At 55.9% G+C, this 18,920-nt stretch overlaps 1 protein-coding gene across 1 annotated transcript in view; it reads right to left on the reverse strand.

Moving 5' to 3' along the window:
- Positions 1-394: 394 nt before the first annotated feature.
- The window catches only part of CAD (carbamoyl-phosphate synthetase 2, aspartate transcarbamylase, and dihydroorotase), a 43,660-nt gene continuing 25,134 nt past the window's right edge, over positions 395-18,920 (reverse strand). The window contains exons 23-44 of the mRNA XM_083732953.1: positions 17,921-18,088; positions 17,025-17,207; positions 16,287-16,391; positions 14,869-15,111; positions 14,618-14,699; positions 13,868-14,034; positions 13,390-13,554; positions 12,785-12,916; positions 11,900-12,101; positions 11,413-11,603; positions 9,940-10,080; positions 9,107-9,181; positions 8,058-8,199; positions 7,889-7,936; positions 7,141-7,295; positions 5,903-5,977; positions 5,601-5,813; positions 4,070-4,195; positions 3,808-3,963; positions 2,443-2,544; positions 2,196-2,290; positions 395-944 (exon numbers count right to left, since the gene is read on the reverse strand). Of these exons, the coding sequence (XP_083589079.1) occupies positions 842-944; positions 2,196-2,290; positions 2,443-2,544; positions 3,808-3,963; positions 4,070-4,195; positions 5,601-5,813; positions 5,903-5,977; positions 7,141-7,295; positions 7,889-7,936; positions 8,058-8,199; positions 9,107-9,181; positions 9,940-10,080; positions 11,413-11,603; positions 11,900-12,101; positions 12,785-12,916; positions 13,390-13,554; positions 13,868-14,034; positions 14,618-14,699; positions 14,869-15,111; positions 16,287-16,391; positions 17,025-17,207; positions 17,921-18,088 (3,069 nt within the window). The 3' untranslated portion in view covers positions 395-841. The remainder of the gene's footprint in view (positions 945-2,195; positions 2,291-2,442; positions 2,545-3,807; positions 3,964-4,069; positions 4,196-5,600; positions 5,814-5,902; positions 5,978-7,140; positions 7,296-7,888; positions 7,937-8,057; positions 8,200-9,106; positions 9,182-9,939; positions 10,081-11,412; positions 11,604-11,899; positions 12,102-12,784; positions 12,917-13,389; positions 13,555-13,867; positions 14,035-14,617; positions 14,700-14,868; positions 15,112-16,286; positions 16,392-17,024; positions 17,208-17,920; positions 18,089-18,920) is intronic.

Consider the following 18,920-nt stretch of genomic DNA (forward strand, 5'->3'; position numbering starts at 1 on the left):
ACACAGTCACAGAAATAAACCAAAAAAGCCGCAAAAAAGCAAAACGTTTAGCAAAAAACAGACAGACCTCAGCGTACCACTCAAAACGGAGCACGTTTGGCTTCCGAAAGAAGTTTGCAAACTGGAACACACATTTGGGTTCCACGTTGTTTGAGTACCAAGGTGTTTGAGAACCAAGGTACCACTGTAGTTTAATGGTAACACTGTTTCTGATTTTATTCCCTGACTTTTGTTAGTTGGGAAGGCCTTAGTTTTCTCCATGGGAAATTCTCGGAATCATCCAATCCCTGTGCAAACCGTTTCTCTGGAACGGATTTATTCATAAAAATTACACGCTGGTGGGATTAAGAAAGCCACACAGGTACCCCAAAGCAGTTCACAAAAGAGCAGTAGGTTGTATTGAACTGTTTTTATTAAAAAAAAAGAAACGGAAACAAAGGGATCCGCTTGGCTCACTAGTATGTGTAGAAAAGTCACTGCGGGCAGCAGGCCGTTTGAGGGAAGCAGCGAGGGCTGAAGGGTGTTGCAGCCTGCCAAAGGGGGCCACCAACCCAGACCCAAAACGAACAGAACTTGGTCCTCGGGAAGGAGGGATGTCTCCAGGGCTGGGCCCAGGAAGCAGCTCAGCCCAAGAGGGGAAGGCAAAGAGCCCCACAGAGCCCGTCCTGGAGGCTGGAAGACAAGAGCTGGGCCGGCAGGGAGGGTGGGGCCTTTCCTGAGCTTGCTCCCCCCCCAGCATGGAGCTGTCCCAAGGCTGCCTCCCAGCAGCGCGTTTTTTGCTCTTTGGTGGAGGAGCCAGGTGGGCAACGCGGACCAGGCCCAGAGTCCCGCCCAGGCGGCTTCAGTAGCGTCCCAGCACGGTGGCCAGCAGGGCCATGCGGATGTACATGCCGTTCTCTGCCTGCCGGAAGTAGGCGGCGCGCGGGTCTGAGTCGACCTCCACGCTGGAAGGAGAGAAAGCGGGGGGAGGTCATGATCGCCACCAAGTCAGCAAGTGCTTCAGGCCACCACCCCCCCTCGCCCTTCCGAGGGCCCAGAGCTCTGCACACGAGGTGCTTCTCCTGTGCAAGATGCTTTGTCACCCGCCCTGCGAGGTAGGCCGCTCTTCTAACTCAGCCCCAGTTCCTGCATTGCGGGGGGTGGGGGGTAGATGACCCCTGGGGTAGGAGTCAAATATTCAGAGTGTGGGGATCAGATGGGATTGCTATGAGGAATTATAAAATAGGCATCAAGCCATTGTGTCCACTATGAAAGCATGGCGTTGACTGGGTTTGATTCATTGGCAATAATTTCTGATCAAATCCCACAACCCTCTGCATCTCTGGCCATTTCCTCTACCGTCTATTTATCAAGCTTGACAAGTCTCGGACACAGCCCAGTTGCCAGCTGCTTCCTCAGGCATCCTCAGTACATAAAGATAGTAGGGTACCTTGATGTAGTTTACTCTTTAGATAGATCTTAGGGCCAGGAAGAGGGTTCACAAGAAGACAGTAAATACTATCCATCCTTCCTTCCTTTACTCCTGTTTATGATCTTCCTAAAAGCATTCCTCTTCGTTTCCTCTTTTATTTACTCTGAATTGCATATGCATGCTCAAGTAGGAAACTAGCTCTTTGTAGTTTTAACGTTAACTTTGTCCCCACGTGGGGTTTTTGGAATGCTCAGAGGAAATCTGATTGGTTCTTACAAACACTGTGTAAAAAGTTCTTTTGTGACCTGGGCCAGAGGGTGGAGGGGAATTATTATACGCACCCCTCCCAGAGTCTTGCCAGTTGAAGCCTCTGAGTGTATTTTATCAGGGTCCAATCCTTGCTTTGCTTTGGGAACGCCACACCCTGGGGTTCCCTTCCAACTCTGATGCTCTTTGTGGTTCTACACATCCCAAGGCGACCAACTGAGGCTGGGTGTTCCCATCGCCAAACTACGCCCCCCCCCATCTGACACCCCCTTCTACTGCTCCAGAGTCTCCAAGCAGCCAGAAGCAAAGAAACAGGGACGAAGCTGTTGACGTCTGCTGCTTATGAACCCGCCCCACCCCCCGGACCCACAGGTCTTGGTCCTCCTACATGGGGGCTCTGCTGGGTCCACCACTGGTCCAGATTCCTCGGCTCCACCCAAAATGTCCCTTCACCCCATTGGGCACCCTGAAGCAATTCCCTGGCCAGCAGTGCCCCTCCCTCCCCGCCCTTCCGCACCTGATCTCGTTGACCCTGGGCATCGGGTGCATGACCACCATCTTCTTCTTGGCCCGGGTCATGATGTGAGGGGTCAGGATGAACTGGCCAAAACACTGAGGAGGAAGGAGAGGAGCACAGCCAGTGAGCCTGCGTCGGGGGGGGGGGCTACCCCTCCCGCCAAGGGACCCTCTTCCCCATCCCCTCTGGGTGGCTTCAGGGCCGCCATGGGGTGGGGACAGCAGTTCAGGGCCCCTCCCTCACTCACCGCCTCAAACTCCTGGACTGAGGCGAAGCGCTCCTTCTGGATGCGAGTCATGTAGAGGACGTCCGTGTCGGGCAGAGCCTCCTCGATGTTCTCAAACTCCTCCTGAGAATTTATTACCGCAATTATGGCTCCTACATTTATTTACTTGCCTTTTTGTTATTCCTTAAAATCCACACGCCTCTCAACCGGAACAACGGCAACAGAGCCCACCTCAACGCCGTTTGCGGAAAGATAACACCGGGGAGAAAATCTACAACGGTTTAAGGCGTAAAAATACCCCATGATTTATACTCTGCCTTTTTCCACAGAAGGGGACTTGAGGCAGCTTGCACGGATCAAAGCAACACACAGATCAAACATGGAAAAGGGAGAAGAAGAAGAAAATGCTTTAGCCCCTCAGCAGCCTTCTCCAGTTATACCATATTGGCCCGAATATAAGCCGCAGCTTTAAAATTGGAGGAGGGAAAAGAAAAAATACCCGAATATAAGCGGTTCCCTTCCTCACTACTCTTGGCTGCATACGGGTGCACCTAGCTGCATGCAATAAGACTGCGAATATAAGCGATGCTTTAACTTTTCACGGGAGGAATTTGGGGGGAAAGCGCAGTTTATATTTGGGCCGATACGGCAATTGTATTCATTCTCTAGGCAGAACTTGGGTATCAAGGCACGATTGGATTCTTGCATCCCTGTATTTTTGTACCTCTCCTATGCTGTGTAAACTGCTGGACTCTGGCATTCCTGGCTTCCCTATCCCTGACGGGTGGTTTGCAAAGATTGAGGGCGCAATGTGCCTTTCCTGAGATTCCCCAAGGTGTGGGAAGCGACAGGAAAGGTAAGTTAAGGAGGTCTGGTTGTCAAGGAAGCAGGAGGATCAGTGGGTGAAGCGAGACTCTTGAGGCTCCAGAGTCTGAGGGGACGGAAGATAACAAGGCAAAGCAGGATTGTTCTAGTTGCCTGACCTTCCAGGTATGCATCCTATGAGCTCGTGTTAAAAGGTGCCTTTGGGGCAGCTCCCCTAACTGGTGGTTCTCTGAAGCACAGGTTTATGGAGCCTGCCCTATGGCAACAGCTCCTCTAATAAAGGGGGTCTCTGCCGGATGCTGAGCTTGTGTATCTCTCTTGGCTGTGCTTTTCTTTAAGGTGTTGCATGAAGCATTAAGAGCGGGCTTAGAAGTTAAAATGTTGCTCACCTCAGAGTTTAAACAGTCTAAAAATGCCCAAATCAGTTAAATTTAGGAAGGGAATGGCTTCCGTAGAGAACAGCAAATTAAATCAAACGCTAATAGATTTGCTTTTGAGACTCTTTTAGCTCTGTTAAAATACAGCAGGGGGGGACCCCCAGCGCAGCCCCCTCCCCCTCACCTGCTTGATCCCCTTGGAGGCCACAAAGTGGAAGATGTCGGCCGGCATGCGGAGGTTGGGGGGCGTGACGTAGCGCAGGCTGACCCGGTAGAGGGTGAGCAGGCGAGCCAGAGAGTGGACGGTCCGGCCGTGCTTCAAGTCGCCCACCATGGTGATCTGGGGGGAGGGCAGAGGCAGCCGTCAGCACCCCTGGCTGGGGGGGGAGGCCCCCACAAAGAAGCCACCCCCAACCCCCCCTCCCGAATGAGGTGCCCTCACTCACCGTCATGCCGTTGACCGTGCCCAGCTCCTCCCGGATGGTGAAGATATCCAGCAGACCTTGCGTGGGGTGCTCCCCGACCCCGTCGCCCGCGTTGATGACAGGCTTGCGGCAGTGCTTGGCAGCCAGCTGGCACAAGGAGGAAGGAGGGAGGGAGGGAGGGAGGGAGTCAGCAGGGGCGCTCCTGCAGAGCCCTTTCACGGCCGCCCTGGAGAGATTGTACTGACCGCGGTCCCCATTTCCTCCTTTCTGGGAGGTGGCAGCCCCGTGCCCACGGCGGTTCCCAGGGCCACACGAGAGCCCAGGGTTCAAATTCCCAGTTGGCCATGAAGCTCTCACTGGGAGTGACCCTTGGGCCACTCGCTGCCTTTCTCAGCCTAACCTACTTTGCAGGGTCATTGTGAGGATGAAATGGGAAGCGGGAGAAGCACGTAGAGCACTTTGGGCTCCTTGGAGAATAAGGAGGTGCAGAAACGCAATCAAATAAATAAATAAACCAATAACTCTGCTGCCTGGGGTGGGAGTGAAGTGGCTCAGAGCCTCCTCTGGGCGGAAGAAGAAGACCCAGGCAGGGAAAACAAGAGGCTTTAGGGAACTGAGCCCCGCTGATAGCATAGGCTGCATCTGTTCCTTCTCCTCAACACTGGAATGGTCATCCGCATATAAGAGAACTGGCATATAAGAGTACCAGCCAATTTAGGGGGGTGGGCATTTCCTTTCTCCATGTTTCCTGCTAAGGAGTTAATATAGAAGTTGACTAAAGTAGGCGCAAGGAAGCAGCCTTTTTAACACCATGGGAGGTTTGGATTTCCTTGGACAAATGGCCCTGTCAGTCACACCTAACCCGGACCCGAGTGTTGTCGCATAAACTGCAGATGAGACGCAGTAGACGTCTGTCTATGTTTGAGGCGCTTGGTTTTTCCCAAAGCCTATCTCGTGATACTAAATCAAAGGCAGATTTAAAATCTATGAAAGCTGCGTAGAGGGACCCTCCTTTTCTGGAGGTATATTTCCCCACAAGACATTGGAGTCCTAGGCCTTGGTCGAAAGTTGACCGGTTTGCCCTGACAGCAGCTTGTGCTTCTGTAAGGACATGTTCTCGCTCCATCTGCCCTGAGCCCGCCTTCGGCTGGGGAGGGTGGGATATAAATAAAATTTATTATTATTATTATTATTATTATTATTATTATTATTAATCCAATCCTCAAGTTTATTACGTAAGTGGGCAGCATATAGTTTACCGATAATGCTTAGGAGACTAATTGGCCTGTAATTAGCAGGGTCCGATCTGCTCCCTTTCTTGGCATGATGATTGCTAGACCCCAATCCTCTGGGACGGTCTCCCTCGGAGGGGAGCAGCCACTCCCTGGATGCTCAGAGATCCCTTTGCTGTAACCCCTGCACTGCAGGGGGTGGGACTGGATAACCTTTGGGTCCCCCTCCCAACTCGACAGTCCCAGGGATTCTAGGATTCTCTTTGGTGGGGCCCCCGAGGGCCCTGCGTCCCATCAGAGCAGCCTTGGCCAGAGCTCACCTCCACGGCCCCCGGCTGGGGGTGCCTCAGCACCAAGACGTCGGCGTAGCAGCTCATGGTCTGGACCGAGTCCGCCAGCGACTCCCCCTTCTGGCAGGAGGAGGTGGCCTCCGAAAAGGGCAGGACGGAGCCCCCCAGGCGGTACATGGCGGCGGCAAAGGAGCTGCTGGTGCGCGTGCTGGCCTCGTAGAACATGGAAGCCATCACCTTCCCCTGCGCAGGAGGAAGCGGCGGACTTCAGTACAGGTACAGGAACTCCCCCACCCCCACCCCAACCCCCACCCCCCCGGCCCCCACCTCACCTTGAGGATGTCTATGTTGCGCTCCTTCTGGACCATCATGCGCAGGTTGTGGGCCACGTTGAAGAGGTGAGACATCTGCAGCAGAGGGGAAAGGGGCGCTCAGTCAGACAGGAGGGGGGCTCATACTATTCTATGGCGTTCAGAACGTATGCTCTGGTCAGCGCACCTCAAAAAGTGTACTGAAAACTTAGGGAAGGGTCAGACAAGGCCATTGTGGCATTTGCCTGTTTGTTTAGAGCCTGTTTGTACATGGGAAAAAGAAAGGGTTAAAAATGTAGACCAATAGGAAAGCTGGAGGCGGAGCCTGCATGTGTATAAAAGGGCTTAGCCTGAGGTTTCTTGGAGTTGTTGGTGGGTAGTTGGTTGGTTTTTGTGGGTTGGCTGGTTGGCAAAGGGAGTTGGAAATAGAGACACAGTTAGGGCCGTGGGTTCTTGAGTGAGGGGAGGTGGAAGAGAGAGAGGGGGGGGGGGAATAAGACTAAGAAAATAAAGAGTAACAACGTTTGGAGTGCTGTAAGTTTGGGTCTGAAATAAAATACACTCTTCTTTATTAACTTGAGAACCTGACTGAGGCTGAAGTGATTTTACTGGGGGGGACCAGGTTGGTGGCAGCGGATTAGTGGTGTACGGGTCAATAGTCCGTGAGACGACCGGGGGCTCCGTACAAACGCCACAGACAGTGACTGAGGGGAGGGAGCGACTGCACCATGAGGAATGGTCGCAGCGGTTGGGACTTTTTCAGTTTAGAGAAATGGCAACACACAATCAAAGCTTAAAACGTTCTCCCTGGCCTGCGAGAAAGTGGACAGAGAAAAGTTTTCCTTCCTCTTTCGTAACACTCGATCCCGTGGAGACCCAATGAAGCTGGACGTCGGGAGAGTCAGGACAGAAGACAGAAAGTCCTTCTTCACAGAGAGAGCACATGGGTAAACTGTGGAACTCCCTGCCACAGGAGGCAGTGAAGGCCACCCACTTGGATGGCTTGAAAAGATTCATGGAGGAGGAGAGGGCTTTGGGTGGCTCCTGGCCAGGGTGGCCAGCAATGCTTCGGAATCCCAGTGGCTGGAAGCCCCGGGAGGGGAGAGGGCTCTGGTGGGTTTCCCCTTGGGGCACCTGGTCAGCCACTGGCCTGATCCTGCAGGCTCCTCTTAGGCTTTTCCCTTCCCCACCCCAAGACGGCTGAGTGAAGAAGGCAGGCCAGAGGAGCGGGGTGTCCCAGTGTGTCTCTGCGTGAGTACCTGTCCCTTGGTGAACTGCTTGACGGACAAGACGTGCTGCCCGACCAGCGGGTGGAGGAGCGGCGATGTCTGGGGGTGCGGCAGGCTCTGCGGGGATGTCTGCCTGGGCAAGGGGCCTGCCAGGTACAGGGGGCCGTCCTGGATCATGGCCAAGTCTGTGGGAAGAAAGGAAGGTCAACCCTGCTCAAGAGGAGGACCAGAGAGGCACCACCCAGCGGGGACAGCAGGATCTGCCTCTCAGCCTCTCTCGCCACAGAATGGCAGGAAACCCCAGCTCCTCTCTGATCCTGGAAACACCCCAGGAAGTCTATCAGGACACAAAGCCCTGAACAACTTGGGAGCAGTTTACCTAGAGACCCCCTTGCCCCACACGGACCCACTCGGTTGCTTAGATCAGCGGAGAGGGCACAGCCACAGGGGCTGCGTAATACCCCATCCCAGTTTGTAAAAAAATCAGATCTTTGCCCTCTGGAACTCCCTGCTACTTGACACCAGGCCAGCGCCTGTGCTGTGCATTATTGTTTAGGAAAGCACATCCAGAGACATAGATATAGTTGCTGTGAGTTCCCATCGGCTTTTGGTCCACTGCTATTTTAACTTTTCTACAGCCTTAAATTATTGCTGCTAACTCTTCATCAATCATTTTATTGCCTGGTTTTCTTCATTTTCTTAAAGCAACCAAGCGGCGCATCCGTTTTACGAGAGAAAGGAAACGAGGGGCTCTGCAAGGGGAGGAAGGAAACCTCACCTGGCGGCTCCACCGTTTTCTTGGCCACTTTTTCCCTGAGATCTTCGGCTGCCGGAGGATGGAGAGAGGAAGAGGAGGACCAACGTTAGAGGGAGACGGGAGGCCTTTGCAACAGCACCTCTTTGCCCCCAGGAAGGACCCCCCTCCCGCCACCCCCCACGCCCATCACCTGGCAGCCCGGGGTCCGAGGCACGGTGGATGCGGGGGGCCAGGAAGAACCGGGCGTCTCCCACCGGTCCGGCTCGACGGGGGCTGGGCGCTCGACAGCGCAAGGCCTCTGGCTGGACACTGGGGAGGGGCCGCTCTGGCGTCTGAAAGGGGGGAGGTGTAGTGATCAGGTGGGATTGCCATGAGGAATTATAAAAAATATGGAGCAAGCCATTTGTGTCAGCCATGAAAGCATTGCGTTGACTGGGGTTGCTGAATGCATTCCTCTAGTCCTCTTTTATTTACCCCAGAATGTATGGATGCTCAAATCAGCTCTTTGTCGTTTTAACTTTAACTTTGTCCCCACGTGGGGTTTTTTTGAAATGCTCAGGGGAAATCTGATTGGTACACCTTTTTCGCTCTGTGCTCGGAAGGACTGGCCTGAGGCTCTGCTTTTGAGTCACCAAGAGATTATCCCTTCACAGCTTAGGAGCAATTTATCTTACCTGCCATGGACCCACTTTGGTCCTGCAGGGGCCACCCAATAGCTGTTCCGCATTGGGAAGAACTCGTGTGTGGCAGGACCTGCCCTTTGGAACTCCCTGCCTCTTGATAACAGGCAGGCCTGTCACTGAACTCTGTTTGGCCACTGCTAAAAACACCTGCCCAGGTGTTTGGAAAGTTGGTGCAAAGTAACCTGCTTTAGTTATTTTAACTTTTGTGTTTCTTAAAGTGCTCTTGATTTCCTTGGTGGTGCATAAAGTTTATGAATTAAATAAAGGCCACACTCCCTCTCCCTCTCTCAGTCCTCCTCTTGCTCTTGCATGTCTTTCCTGAGGGATCTCCTACTTGGCGGTCCGAAGGCAGCACCCAAACACCCTGCCGTTCCCTTTCACGGACTAAGCCACCTCTCCTTCATCCCTCTTGGGGGCAGAAGCTTAAGGATAGAGAGACACACTCATAGCCCCACAGAAAGGGGTGCAGGAAGGGGTGCGGATGCTGGGCAGCCTGGCAGGTGGGTTCCCTCACCTTTCCCGCCCCCTTGGGGGGCATTCTGGGCCCAGCGCCTACCTTCAGGATCTCTTTGGCTGGCACCGCACTCGGCCATTTCCGCACATCCTGCCCATAGCCTGCAGGTACAAGGACCTGGAAGGAGAGACAGGAGGCGCTCAGAGCCCCAGAAACCCTCCCCAGGCAGCGGCGTCCGCAGACCCCTTCAGCCCAAGGAAAGCGGCCGACCCTAAACATCAGGATCCCAGGATTGACAGCAGGTGCAGGGGTTATTTTGCCAGGACAGCAGCAGGGAAGGAAAGGGTTAAACCCCACCAGGCTGCACCTCCTTTAACGAAAAGCTGCAATTTTCCCAACTGCAAGCTTGGCATCACATCTAGTCTTCCTCCGACAAGGATAGTTAATGGGTAGAGCTGGTCTGGGCTCATGGAAGCCAGTGCAGCCTAATGGTTAGAGTGCTGGACTGTGACCTGGGAGAGGCGGGTTCGAATCCCCCACTCAGCCACGAAGCTCCCTGGGTCACCTTGGGAGTCACTCACCATCTCTTGGCCTGACCTACCTCCTCACAGGGTGGTTGCGAGGATAAAATGGGAAGGGAGAGAACCGTTACGGGAAAATAAAGGTGGTATATAAATGTAATTACTAATAAGGGATAATTTTCTGATAGCAAGAGCTGTTCGACAGCCTCGGAGGCTGGTGGATTCTCCTTCCCTGGAGGTTTCTAAGCAGAGTTTGGAGGGCCCTCTGTCCTGGGTGCTTCAGCTGAGATTCCTGCGTGGCAGGGGCTGAACTGGATGACCCCGGAGGGCCCCTTCCCCCTCTGCCGTTCTAGGGTTCTGTGGCCCACACGGCCCACTCAGCCCCTCCCTCTCCGCCCTCCCTGCCCCGCTTACCTGCCCGTCAATGTAGGCCACTTCCCCGCGGAGAATGACCCGGCGCACGGTCCCCTTCACCCGCATCCCCTCGAAGGGCGTCCAGCGGGCCTTGCTGAAGGCCGTGTTGGGGGGCACCAGCCACTCCTGCTCCAGGTCCACCTGCCAGAAGGAAATGGCTCAGTCCCACGGAGCCTCAGCCCCCCAGCTCCTGGGGGTCCCATGCCAAGGGGGGGGTGTCGTTCCTGGAGGATCAGGAGCCCTGCAGTTGGTGGATCAGGCCCACCAGGTCCACAGGAAGCTCCATAAGAAGCTGCTTCAGAGAGAGTCAAACCACGGGGCTCCTCTGTGCTGCCTGCAGTGATTGGCAGTAGGGGATCTCCATGGTTTCAGACAAGGGGTCTTTCCCAGCCCCCCAGGAGATGCTGCCAGCGGGGATGGAATGTGGGACCTTCTGCATACAAGGATGCGCTGCCCGAGCCCCGGCCCTTCAGCAGCCTCTTCTGGCCCCCAGGTGCCTGCAGGAAGCAAGCAGGGCTGGGGGGCAACAGCAGCAGCTTCCTCTCCAAACATAGTTAAACGGTGGAACTCCCAGCCAAAGGAGACCCAGCAATGGCCACCAGCCTAGGGGGCTTGAAAAGGGGCTTGGACAAATGCGTGGGGGAGGAGGGGGCTGGCGCTGGCTCTGGCCTGCCACTGGGGGCACCTGGTTGGGAAATGTCCCCCACGGAGGACCTTACAGTCTTCAAACGAAAGCATCGTGGAGGTCCCAGGCCACAGGGAGGTTAGGCTGGCCTCAACCAGAACCAGGGCTTTTTCGGCCGCGGCCCCAATCTGGTGGAACGCTCTGTCCCAAGAGACCAGGGCCCTGCGGGACTTGAGATCTTTCCGCAGGGCCTGCAAGACAGAGCTGTTCCACCAGGCCTTTGGTCAGGGCGCAGCCTGACTCCCTCCTTTGGCAATCTCCACAGAACTTTAGCTTGATGGTTGCCAACAATTTGATTTTAATTAATTTTTATAATGAAATGTTTTTAGAATGCATTTCAATTAATTAGAATGAATTGATTTTAGAATGCATTCCAATTAATTGATTGTGATTTTATGTAAACTGTTACTTTTATTGTTGTTAGCCGCTCTGAGCCCGGCTTCGGCTGGGGAGTGCGGGATATAAATAAATTATTCTTATTCTTATTCTTATTCTTAAATGTATGCCTGGGATACTGGGCTGCCTTTGGCCTGATCCAGGCGGCTCTTCTTATGGAACCTCCAGGTCCAGAGGCAGTCTATCTGGCTCCCACGTTCTTAGGGGTATTTGGCCCTGGGAGGAGAGGAAGCTGCTGGCCATTGGCCTGGTCCTCCCAGGCAGACGGCCTTGACCGGCAGAGAGAGAGCATCGTGGCTGGAGAAGAGGCTTTCCTGGGCGGGAGGCCCCCTTGCCTGTCCTCCCCCAGCCCTACAGAGGGACCCCCCCGAGAGGGCTCCCCCCCGCCTCACCTCGATGTAGGTGTCCTCTTGCAGGGGGAGCCCGAAGATGCGCCGGGGGTTCTCGTAGAGACGCTGGACCAGGTCTTCCACGCTGAGCCGTCCCTCGGAGACAGCCGTCAGCAGCAGGGGCAGCATGGTCTCCAGGCCAGGGAAGCCGGGCGGGGGCTCCTTGCCCAGCTTCTCCTCCAGCGTGTGGGGAGCTGAGTGCGAGAGAGACGCGTGGCAGAGACCAGGGCCCCACACAGCACCCCTTCCCCCCATTTATCTACCCCACCTTCTCCTCCATGGAGGTCAAGGTGGTGGGGCGGTTCTCCCTCCCCCTCCTCTACGCTGAGAGAGAGAACCCTGCGTGTTTCATGGCTGAGTGAGGATTTGACCCCTGGTCTCTCGGAGGTCCTAGGCCAAGACTCTAACCACTCAACCACACTGCCTCTCTATTAGCTATGGGGCTCTGACTGAGCATGGCAGGCGGATCTGCCCCCCACGCCCCCCTTACCGTGGTCCGTGGCAAAGCAGTCGATGGTGTCCATGTTTTCCCACAGGGCCTCCATGTCCTCGCGGGTGCCCAGCATGGGCCGCACCTGCCCCCGGCCCTCCCCGATGCGCCCCAGGTCCTCCTGGCACAGGAAGAGGTGGTGGGGGGCCACCTCGCAGGTCACCTCAATGCCCTTCTGCTTCGCGGCCTTGATGATCAGGATCTGCGGGGGGAGGCGGGGGGGTCACACAACCCTTAGCCCTTCAAATCTGCATCACGATGACCTTCCCTCCCCAAGCAGCTTCCTGACTCTCTGTTGCAGGAAAGGGGAGACCTGCCTCTGCCCCCCTTCTCCCCTTCCAGCGCCCCCTCCCTGTGTGGATTCTCCCTCCCCCCCCCACTGGCCCCCTTTTCGCTGTTGCTCAAAACTGCCCCAGTGCCAGCCCAGCCCACAGCCTGCTCTCTTCCCACTGCCTCTCACCCCTTCGCGTGCCCAGGGGCCGGCTGGATCAGGCCAGCAGCCCCACTCGTCCGGCCTCATCCTGAGTCCTAGCAACCTAGGACTCTAGACATACTGTCTCTGAGCTTGGAGGCACCAGAAGAGCCCAGATGCTGCCCCCCCCCAGAGCCCTCTGCCCTCCAGTGGTTCCCAGCCCCTGGGATTCAGCAGCATCGCTGCCTCTCGAGCATGGAGTCAGCGCAGAGCCACGGTGGCCGGGAGCCATCGATCGCCCTCTCCCCCCTTCATGAATCGGTCCTGCCCTCTTTTCAAGCCACCCAAGGCTGGAGGTGCTTTGCCAGCCTGCCTTGTCCCCTTGCCCCCTTCCTGCAGGAGAAGTCTTCCCGGCCAAGGACCCCCTGCAGCCCCCCTGGGCCGCCATCCCCCACCCCTTCCGACCCGCTCACCTCCTCCTTCCGCGCCACGTGGCAGATGTGGACGGGGCGCTGGTACAGCTGGGCCACCATCAGGATGGCGGCCACCGTCTGCTTCTCTGCGTGAGCCACGATGGGAAGGTGTTTGGGCCACTTTTCAAAGTGCTGCCAGGGAAGAGAGAGAGAGGAGCGAGTGAGGGAGACCCCCTGAGCGCAAAGGGGCGGGGGAAGGAGACCCCCCGGGGTGCAAGGGGGAAGGTCAACCACCTCCCCAATATTCAGACGCCGCTTGATGGTAAAATGGCGTACAAGTGATGAAATAGATTCACACGGACTTCCTAAGCATCTTGGCTTGTCTCAACAAAAGAGCCCAGTGATTCCTGATATCAATAGGCAGGGAGTTCCAAAGTCTTATTGCAGCTGCCCTAAAATGCTGAATTCTTACAGAGGTTGAACGGGTGTTACAGGGCACCTGTAGCTGTGCCAGGTCCCCCAAAATGAAGCAGCGGAGCAAGGCGGTTTTGTGTTCTGGGGTGTTGGCCGAAGGCCTCGCCCCGTTAAGACAGGATTCCTGGACCCACAGCCAGAGAAGGGACGGGAAGGTATGGCTCAACGTGCATCTCGCGTGCCCGACCCACCTCCATCCACAGGGAGACGTTGTCCATCTTGAGGTCCGAAAAGGTGTCGTTCAAGTACATCTTCAGGCCAGCGGCTGCTCCGGCCAGAGGCCCCAGGGAGCCGGCGTTGTCCGAGGAGGCGCCCACATAGAGCGCATAATCGCAGCGGGCCCCGGTCTCCGCCAGCTGCGGGGTGGGGGGAGAGGGCAGAGAGGCAAACCCAGTTTCACAACGGGGCTGGCACACCTTTCGGCACCCCCAAACCAGGAGCTGCAGACGGTGACCCCCACCGAGGAAGAGCCCTGCTGGGGCAAAGGGAGCCCATCCAGTCTCAGAGAGCCCAGCCAGATGACCATTATGGGAAACCCGAAAGCAGGATCCGTCGCCCACCTCCCTTCTCCGCAGTCACAGAATTGTGAGCTGCAAGGGGTCCGGAGGGTCATTTAGTCCAACCCCCCCCCCCCGGAAGGCGGGACCCGCCAGGCAGGAGCCTCTTTACCTTCTGCGCCAGGGCAAAGGAAGCAGCGTCAATGATAGCCGGGGAGGTGTTGGGCATCGCACACACCATGGTGATGCCGCCAGCCAGGGCAGCGGCTGTGCCGGATGCGAAGTCCTCCTTGTGGGTGGCCCCTGGCTCCCGAAGGTGCACATGGACATCGATGAGCCCTGGAGGGGGAGAAGGGGGCCAAGGTCAGCGGAGGGAGCCCCCCCCCCCGGGGAGTCAGGCAGGTGCCCAACGGGTCCAGCTCAGCCTCCGCCCAAGGGGGACCCAGCACCAGGCTCCTCCAAGCCCTCATCGCCCCATCGCACACAGAATGGCAAAGGCGCTCAGGACGGCAGCCTGAGTTGCGTCTGGTCCGGCCCCCTCTTCTCACAGTGGCCAAAACCCCCTCAGAACTTGCAGTCCAGACGGGCTGCCTCTGGAGCTGGAGGTTCCATCAAGTGCGCAGGTGATGGAGCACACCGTCAGGGAAACCGAGGCAGGGTTGGCCAGCCATGGTCTGTTCAGAGTGGCAGGATTTACTGTCTGGGGCCCACAAGCTGTGGGGGTCCAAGGGACTCATGCTTCACTCCAGCCCCATGGCCAGACAGCCAGGTCTGCCCTCTGACCCCACGGATGGAGGCAGGACCCCAACGCTGGCAAGTGAGGGCCAGGAGAGGGTCAGGATGGGCTCAGGGGGAGATGCTCTTCTGCCTGCCTAATGCCCCCCTCTCCCTCCCCCTGGCACCCCCATATCCCAGCTCCCACCTGGCAAGCGGATGAGCTTCTGCGAGGTCATGCAGTCCACGTGCATCTTCAGCGGAGGAGCCCCCCCAATCTGTCCAAGGGCCTGCGGGGAGCAGAGGAGGGGGTCACAACTGCCCAGGAATAGCTGGCAAACCCCCCCTGAACCCCCAATGCTTGCCTCCCACCCTCCCCATTCACAACCTCTAACTGGGGTCTCCCACCCCCAGAGCCCAGTCCCAGCCTTCTGCCCCCTCCCCCAAATGCCCCCGCACCTCGACGAAGAGCTTGGTGCACTTGATGTCGATGATGAGGGGCACGGAGTAGTCGATGGCCAGGCGCCGGGTGCGGTAGCCCTTGGTGACGAAGGAGGAGAGTCTTCGGCCGCCCGAGTTGCGCATGGAGAGGTTGATGACCAGGTCAAAGTGGTTCTCGGCCAGGTAGTCCAGGATGCTGCGCTCCTTGCCGGCCACCTCGCCCCCGTCGGCCTCCTCAAAGTGCCAGTCCACAGCCATCACCTGCCGTGCCAGACAAGGAGGGAGACCCCCAGCCCCAGGTCAGCCACGCCCAGCAAGGACGGAGGGCCAGTTCTGCCCCCGGGGCCTGGGAAGGGCCACGGGAGGCTAGGGATCAGGGAGCCACCAGATTCCTGCATTGCAGGGGGTTGGACTAGAGGACCTTTGGAGTCCCCTTCCAACTGGACAGCTTTAGGATTGAGGGCACCCCATGCCCTGCCTCCTCCCCATAGGAAGGTTCTCCCAAGCCCCACATGCAATAAGACACAAACTGGTGGCTAAAGAGGAGGGAATATGTTGTGTGTGATGTACTTGAGATTCCTTGGGGTCCCTTCCAACGCTACAATTGTGATTTAGAGGAAGGCGTTGTAAAAATGTAAGCTAGGGGGGTGGGGGAAGTTATAATGCTGTATCATGTTTTTAATATTCGGTTGGGAGCCACCCAGAGTGGCTGGGGAAACCCAGCCAGGTGGGCGGGGTATAAATAAAGTATTATTATCATTATCTCCATCATTATTATTACATGCCAAACTTCCAGTCCCTCCAGGGCTGGCACAGAGGGAAAAGGTAAAGGGACCGCTGACCATTAGGTCCAGTCGCAGACGACTCTGGGGTTGCGGCGCTCATCTCGCTTTATTGGGCGAGGTAGCCGGTGTACAGCTTCCGGGTCATGACTAAGCCGCTTCTGGCAAACCAGAACAGCGCACGGAAACGCCATTTACCTTCCCACTGGAGTGGTACCTATTTATCTACTTGCACTTTGAGGTGCTTTCGAACTGCTAGGTTGGCAGGAGCAGGGACCGAGCAACGGGAGCTCACCCCGTCGTGGGGATTCGAACCGCCAACCTTCTGATCTGCAAGTCCTAGGCTCTGTGGTTTAACCCACAGCGCCACCCGTGTCCTGGTACAGAGGCAACTGGCCTTAGAAGTCTTCACAGTGCCCCCCCAGGGGATAAGAAGGGGGGTCCACTGCACTTGGTGAGGGATGGGGCCAAATGACACTCCGGTTGTTGAACGGAGTAACATCACCCCCACATGGCCTTGGAAGTGGATCCCTTGCCCCACTCCCCCCTGCAGGGACCCTTTCCATCCCTCCCTCCACCCCCCCCCCCCGCAAGGCTCAGCCATCAGCCAAACTGACAGGGATGTTAAGCGCTGCAGCTCCCTGCCCAGCCCACCTTGATGCCGTGCTCCGTGTAGAAGTCGGCCGTGCCCAGGCTGGCATAGAGGTTGTATCCCAGGCCCTCCAGGGTTCGCACGGTGGACAGCAGCTCACTCTTGTTCTGGAAGAGATGCCAAGGTCAGGCCACGTGGCAGCGCTCCTCTCACTGCCTCCCTCCCGGGGTGAGGGTCTTCGCGGTCCTGGGCGGGTGCTGCCACCACCCAGCCTTCTCCTGCCACTTTGTGCCATGCGCCCGCTTCCACAGGCTGGCATCCAAGGACAGAGGAACCCAAGAACCCAGGGGGGCCCATCTAGACACCCAGCTCCTCTTCAAGCTCTTTATTTAATAGCCCTGAACGGTTTCGCGCCCTCAGCAAACTGGGCCACTTCCCTGATCACCCCAAACTCCAGATCAAGATAAAAAAGGTCAGGTCTCCTTTCTGATCCTTGAAAATTGACCATTTATTCCAACTCTCTGCTTTGTGTTTCTTAAGCAGTCTCTCCTCTTATTTCCTAACTGCTCATCTGAGTCGGGAGTCTTTGTCCAAATCTGCTGCGTCTGCCAGGGCCCCTCTCCAGAAACACACGCGGCCAGCCCAGTCTCTTCCCCTCCGCACAGGACTTCCTCATCTCTTCCACTATGGAATTCTGGGTGCTAAATGCCTTTGGGGATGTGTGGGGCACTGCTGGGCCCCCTCCTCAGGCCCTCCCTCGCCCCAAGGCTGCCCCCCCGTCCCCTCCCTGCCCGGCTCACCTTGTAGCTTCCAATGGTGAGCAGGATGTTCTTCCGGGGGATCTTGAACCCGGTGCTGAGCATGGCCTTCAGGTACGCCTCGCAGCGGTTCTCCCCAAAGCAGGCCACCTCCCCCGTGCTGGTCATCTCCACGCCCAGGACTACGTCGGCCCCTGCCAGCCGCGAGAAGGAGAACTGGGGCACCTGCGGACGGAGAGGGGCATGGGAATTTAAGTGTTTTAAATTGGTTGCTAGCCGCCCTGAGCCCAGTTTCCTGAACTGGGAAAGGCAGGGTATAAATAAAAATTTATTTATCAACCTGAAGCATTTTTGTTAGGGACTGTAGGAAAAGACCGGCCAAGGAAACTGAGAAATATCTTCATGTGTGCGACAACGGCGGCAAGAGTCTTAAGAGCACAAGGATGGAAGAATGAAGAAATCCTGACTAAAGAACTGTGGCAGGAGAAACTGATGGACTACGCAGAATTGGCAAAACTGACACATGACAAGGATAACTGTGACTTTAAAGATGAATGGGAACAACAAAATGAACTGGACTCCTTGGCAGGTTTTGAATAAACATACACAAACTTTTTATTGATAACATTTAGATAGATAAATTAAGGATCTGTACAATTCTGCAATGTGCTGAAAAACCAGAGAGAGGAGCTGAGGGAAGTCGGGGGGTTGGGGGGTTTTCTTTTTTTGGGGGGAGGGGGAAAATGGGGGGGAGGGGGAAAATGGGGGGGGGGAAATGAGGATGAATTCCTAATAATTTTTTTTAAAAAAAATACAAAATAATAAATTTATTTATTATTATTTATGGGCCCCAAACAAGAGGCCCCCTCGGAGAACTCGGGGGAGATCCAGCTGCCTCAGCACCCCTCCCCCTGAGGAGCCCCCCCCCAGCCACTCACCTTGACCCCCACGATGCCTGTGCCGGCCATCAGCCCCACCGGCTCCACCTCTTCGCCCATGATCACCTGCGTGGCCAAAGCCACCAGGTCGACGCCCAGGGTCTTGGAGACGAAGGGGAAGGAGCGCGAGACCCTCACGTTGCACTCAATCACCTTCAGCTGGTCGTGCTGCGGAGGAGGAGGAGGAGAGGCAGGTTGGCCAGGGGTTCAAAGGGGGCCACGCGGCCCCAGTCCAGAGCCCCAAGCGCACAGGGATGCGCCAAGCCCGAGCCACGTTCAACGCCAAACAACAACAGGGGCTGAAATGTACAATTGCACGCCGGGGGTCTGCATATACACAGAAATCCTGTCTGGCCAAGCCCTGTGAGAATCCTCCCTTCTCACAGAGATCCTGTGCCAAGTGGAACTTGCCGGCCAGGGAATTTGTATGGTAAGCCCAGCACAAAAAGAAGGAAGTTCATCGCATGCTCAGCGCACTGGCTCTGGGAAGCTGGCGCAAGCATGTCAGAGCCTGCACACTGCCCCCAAGCGTGAAAGCTCTTTCTGCCTTCATAGAACTGTAGCGCAACTAAATACATGAATGCAGAAAATAAATATTATAATACGTTGTGAGTTGGGAATACTTCCTTTATCAGTAAGAGTATGGCTGAGAACCTTGAAATATTGGATCTTCCTGCATTATAGAGCCCTGTCTCCTAATTCTCTACGACCTCTTAAGTGATAATGTAATTTACAAGTTATCATTGATTGTAGGAGAAAATTGAACTTGATAGGGCTTAATCTAACTGACTTTGAAAATTCGGACCCCAAAGATGCTTGGGAAATTATCAGGCAGTCTTACAGAAAAAAGTATCCACTCTCAAGGTTGCAAAGCACAGCACTTCCTCTCCTCTCTATTTAAATCTCTCTTTGTATAGAGATTTTCAAAAGGAATACATGACAAATCTGAAGAATCATGAACTGTGCAGGCTGTTTATATTAGCCAGATTTAATATGTTTC

Source organism: Podarcis gaigeae (genome assembly GCF_964106915.1).
Source record: "Podarcis gaigeae genome assembly, chromosome: 3".
In the NCBI taxonomy this organism is placed as follows: Eukaryota; Metazoa; Chordata; class Lepidosauria; order Squamata; family Lacertidae; genus Podarcis; species Podarcis gaigeae.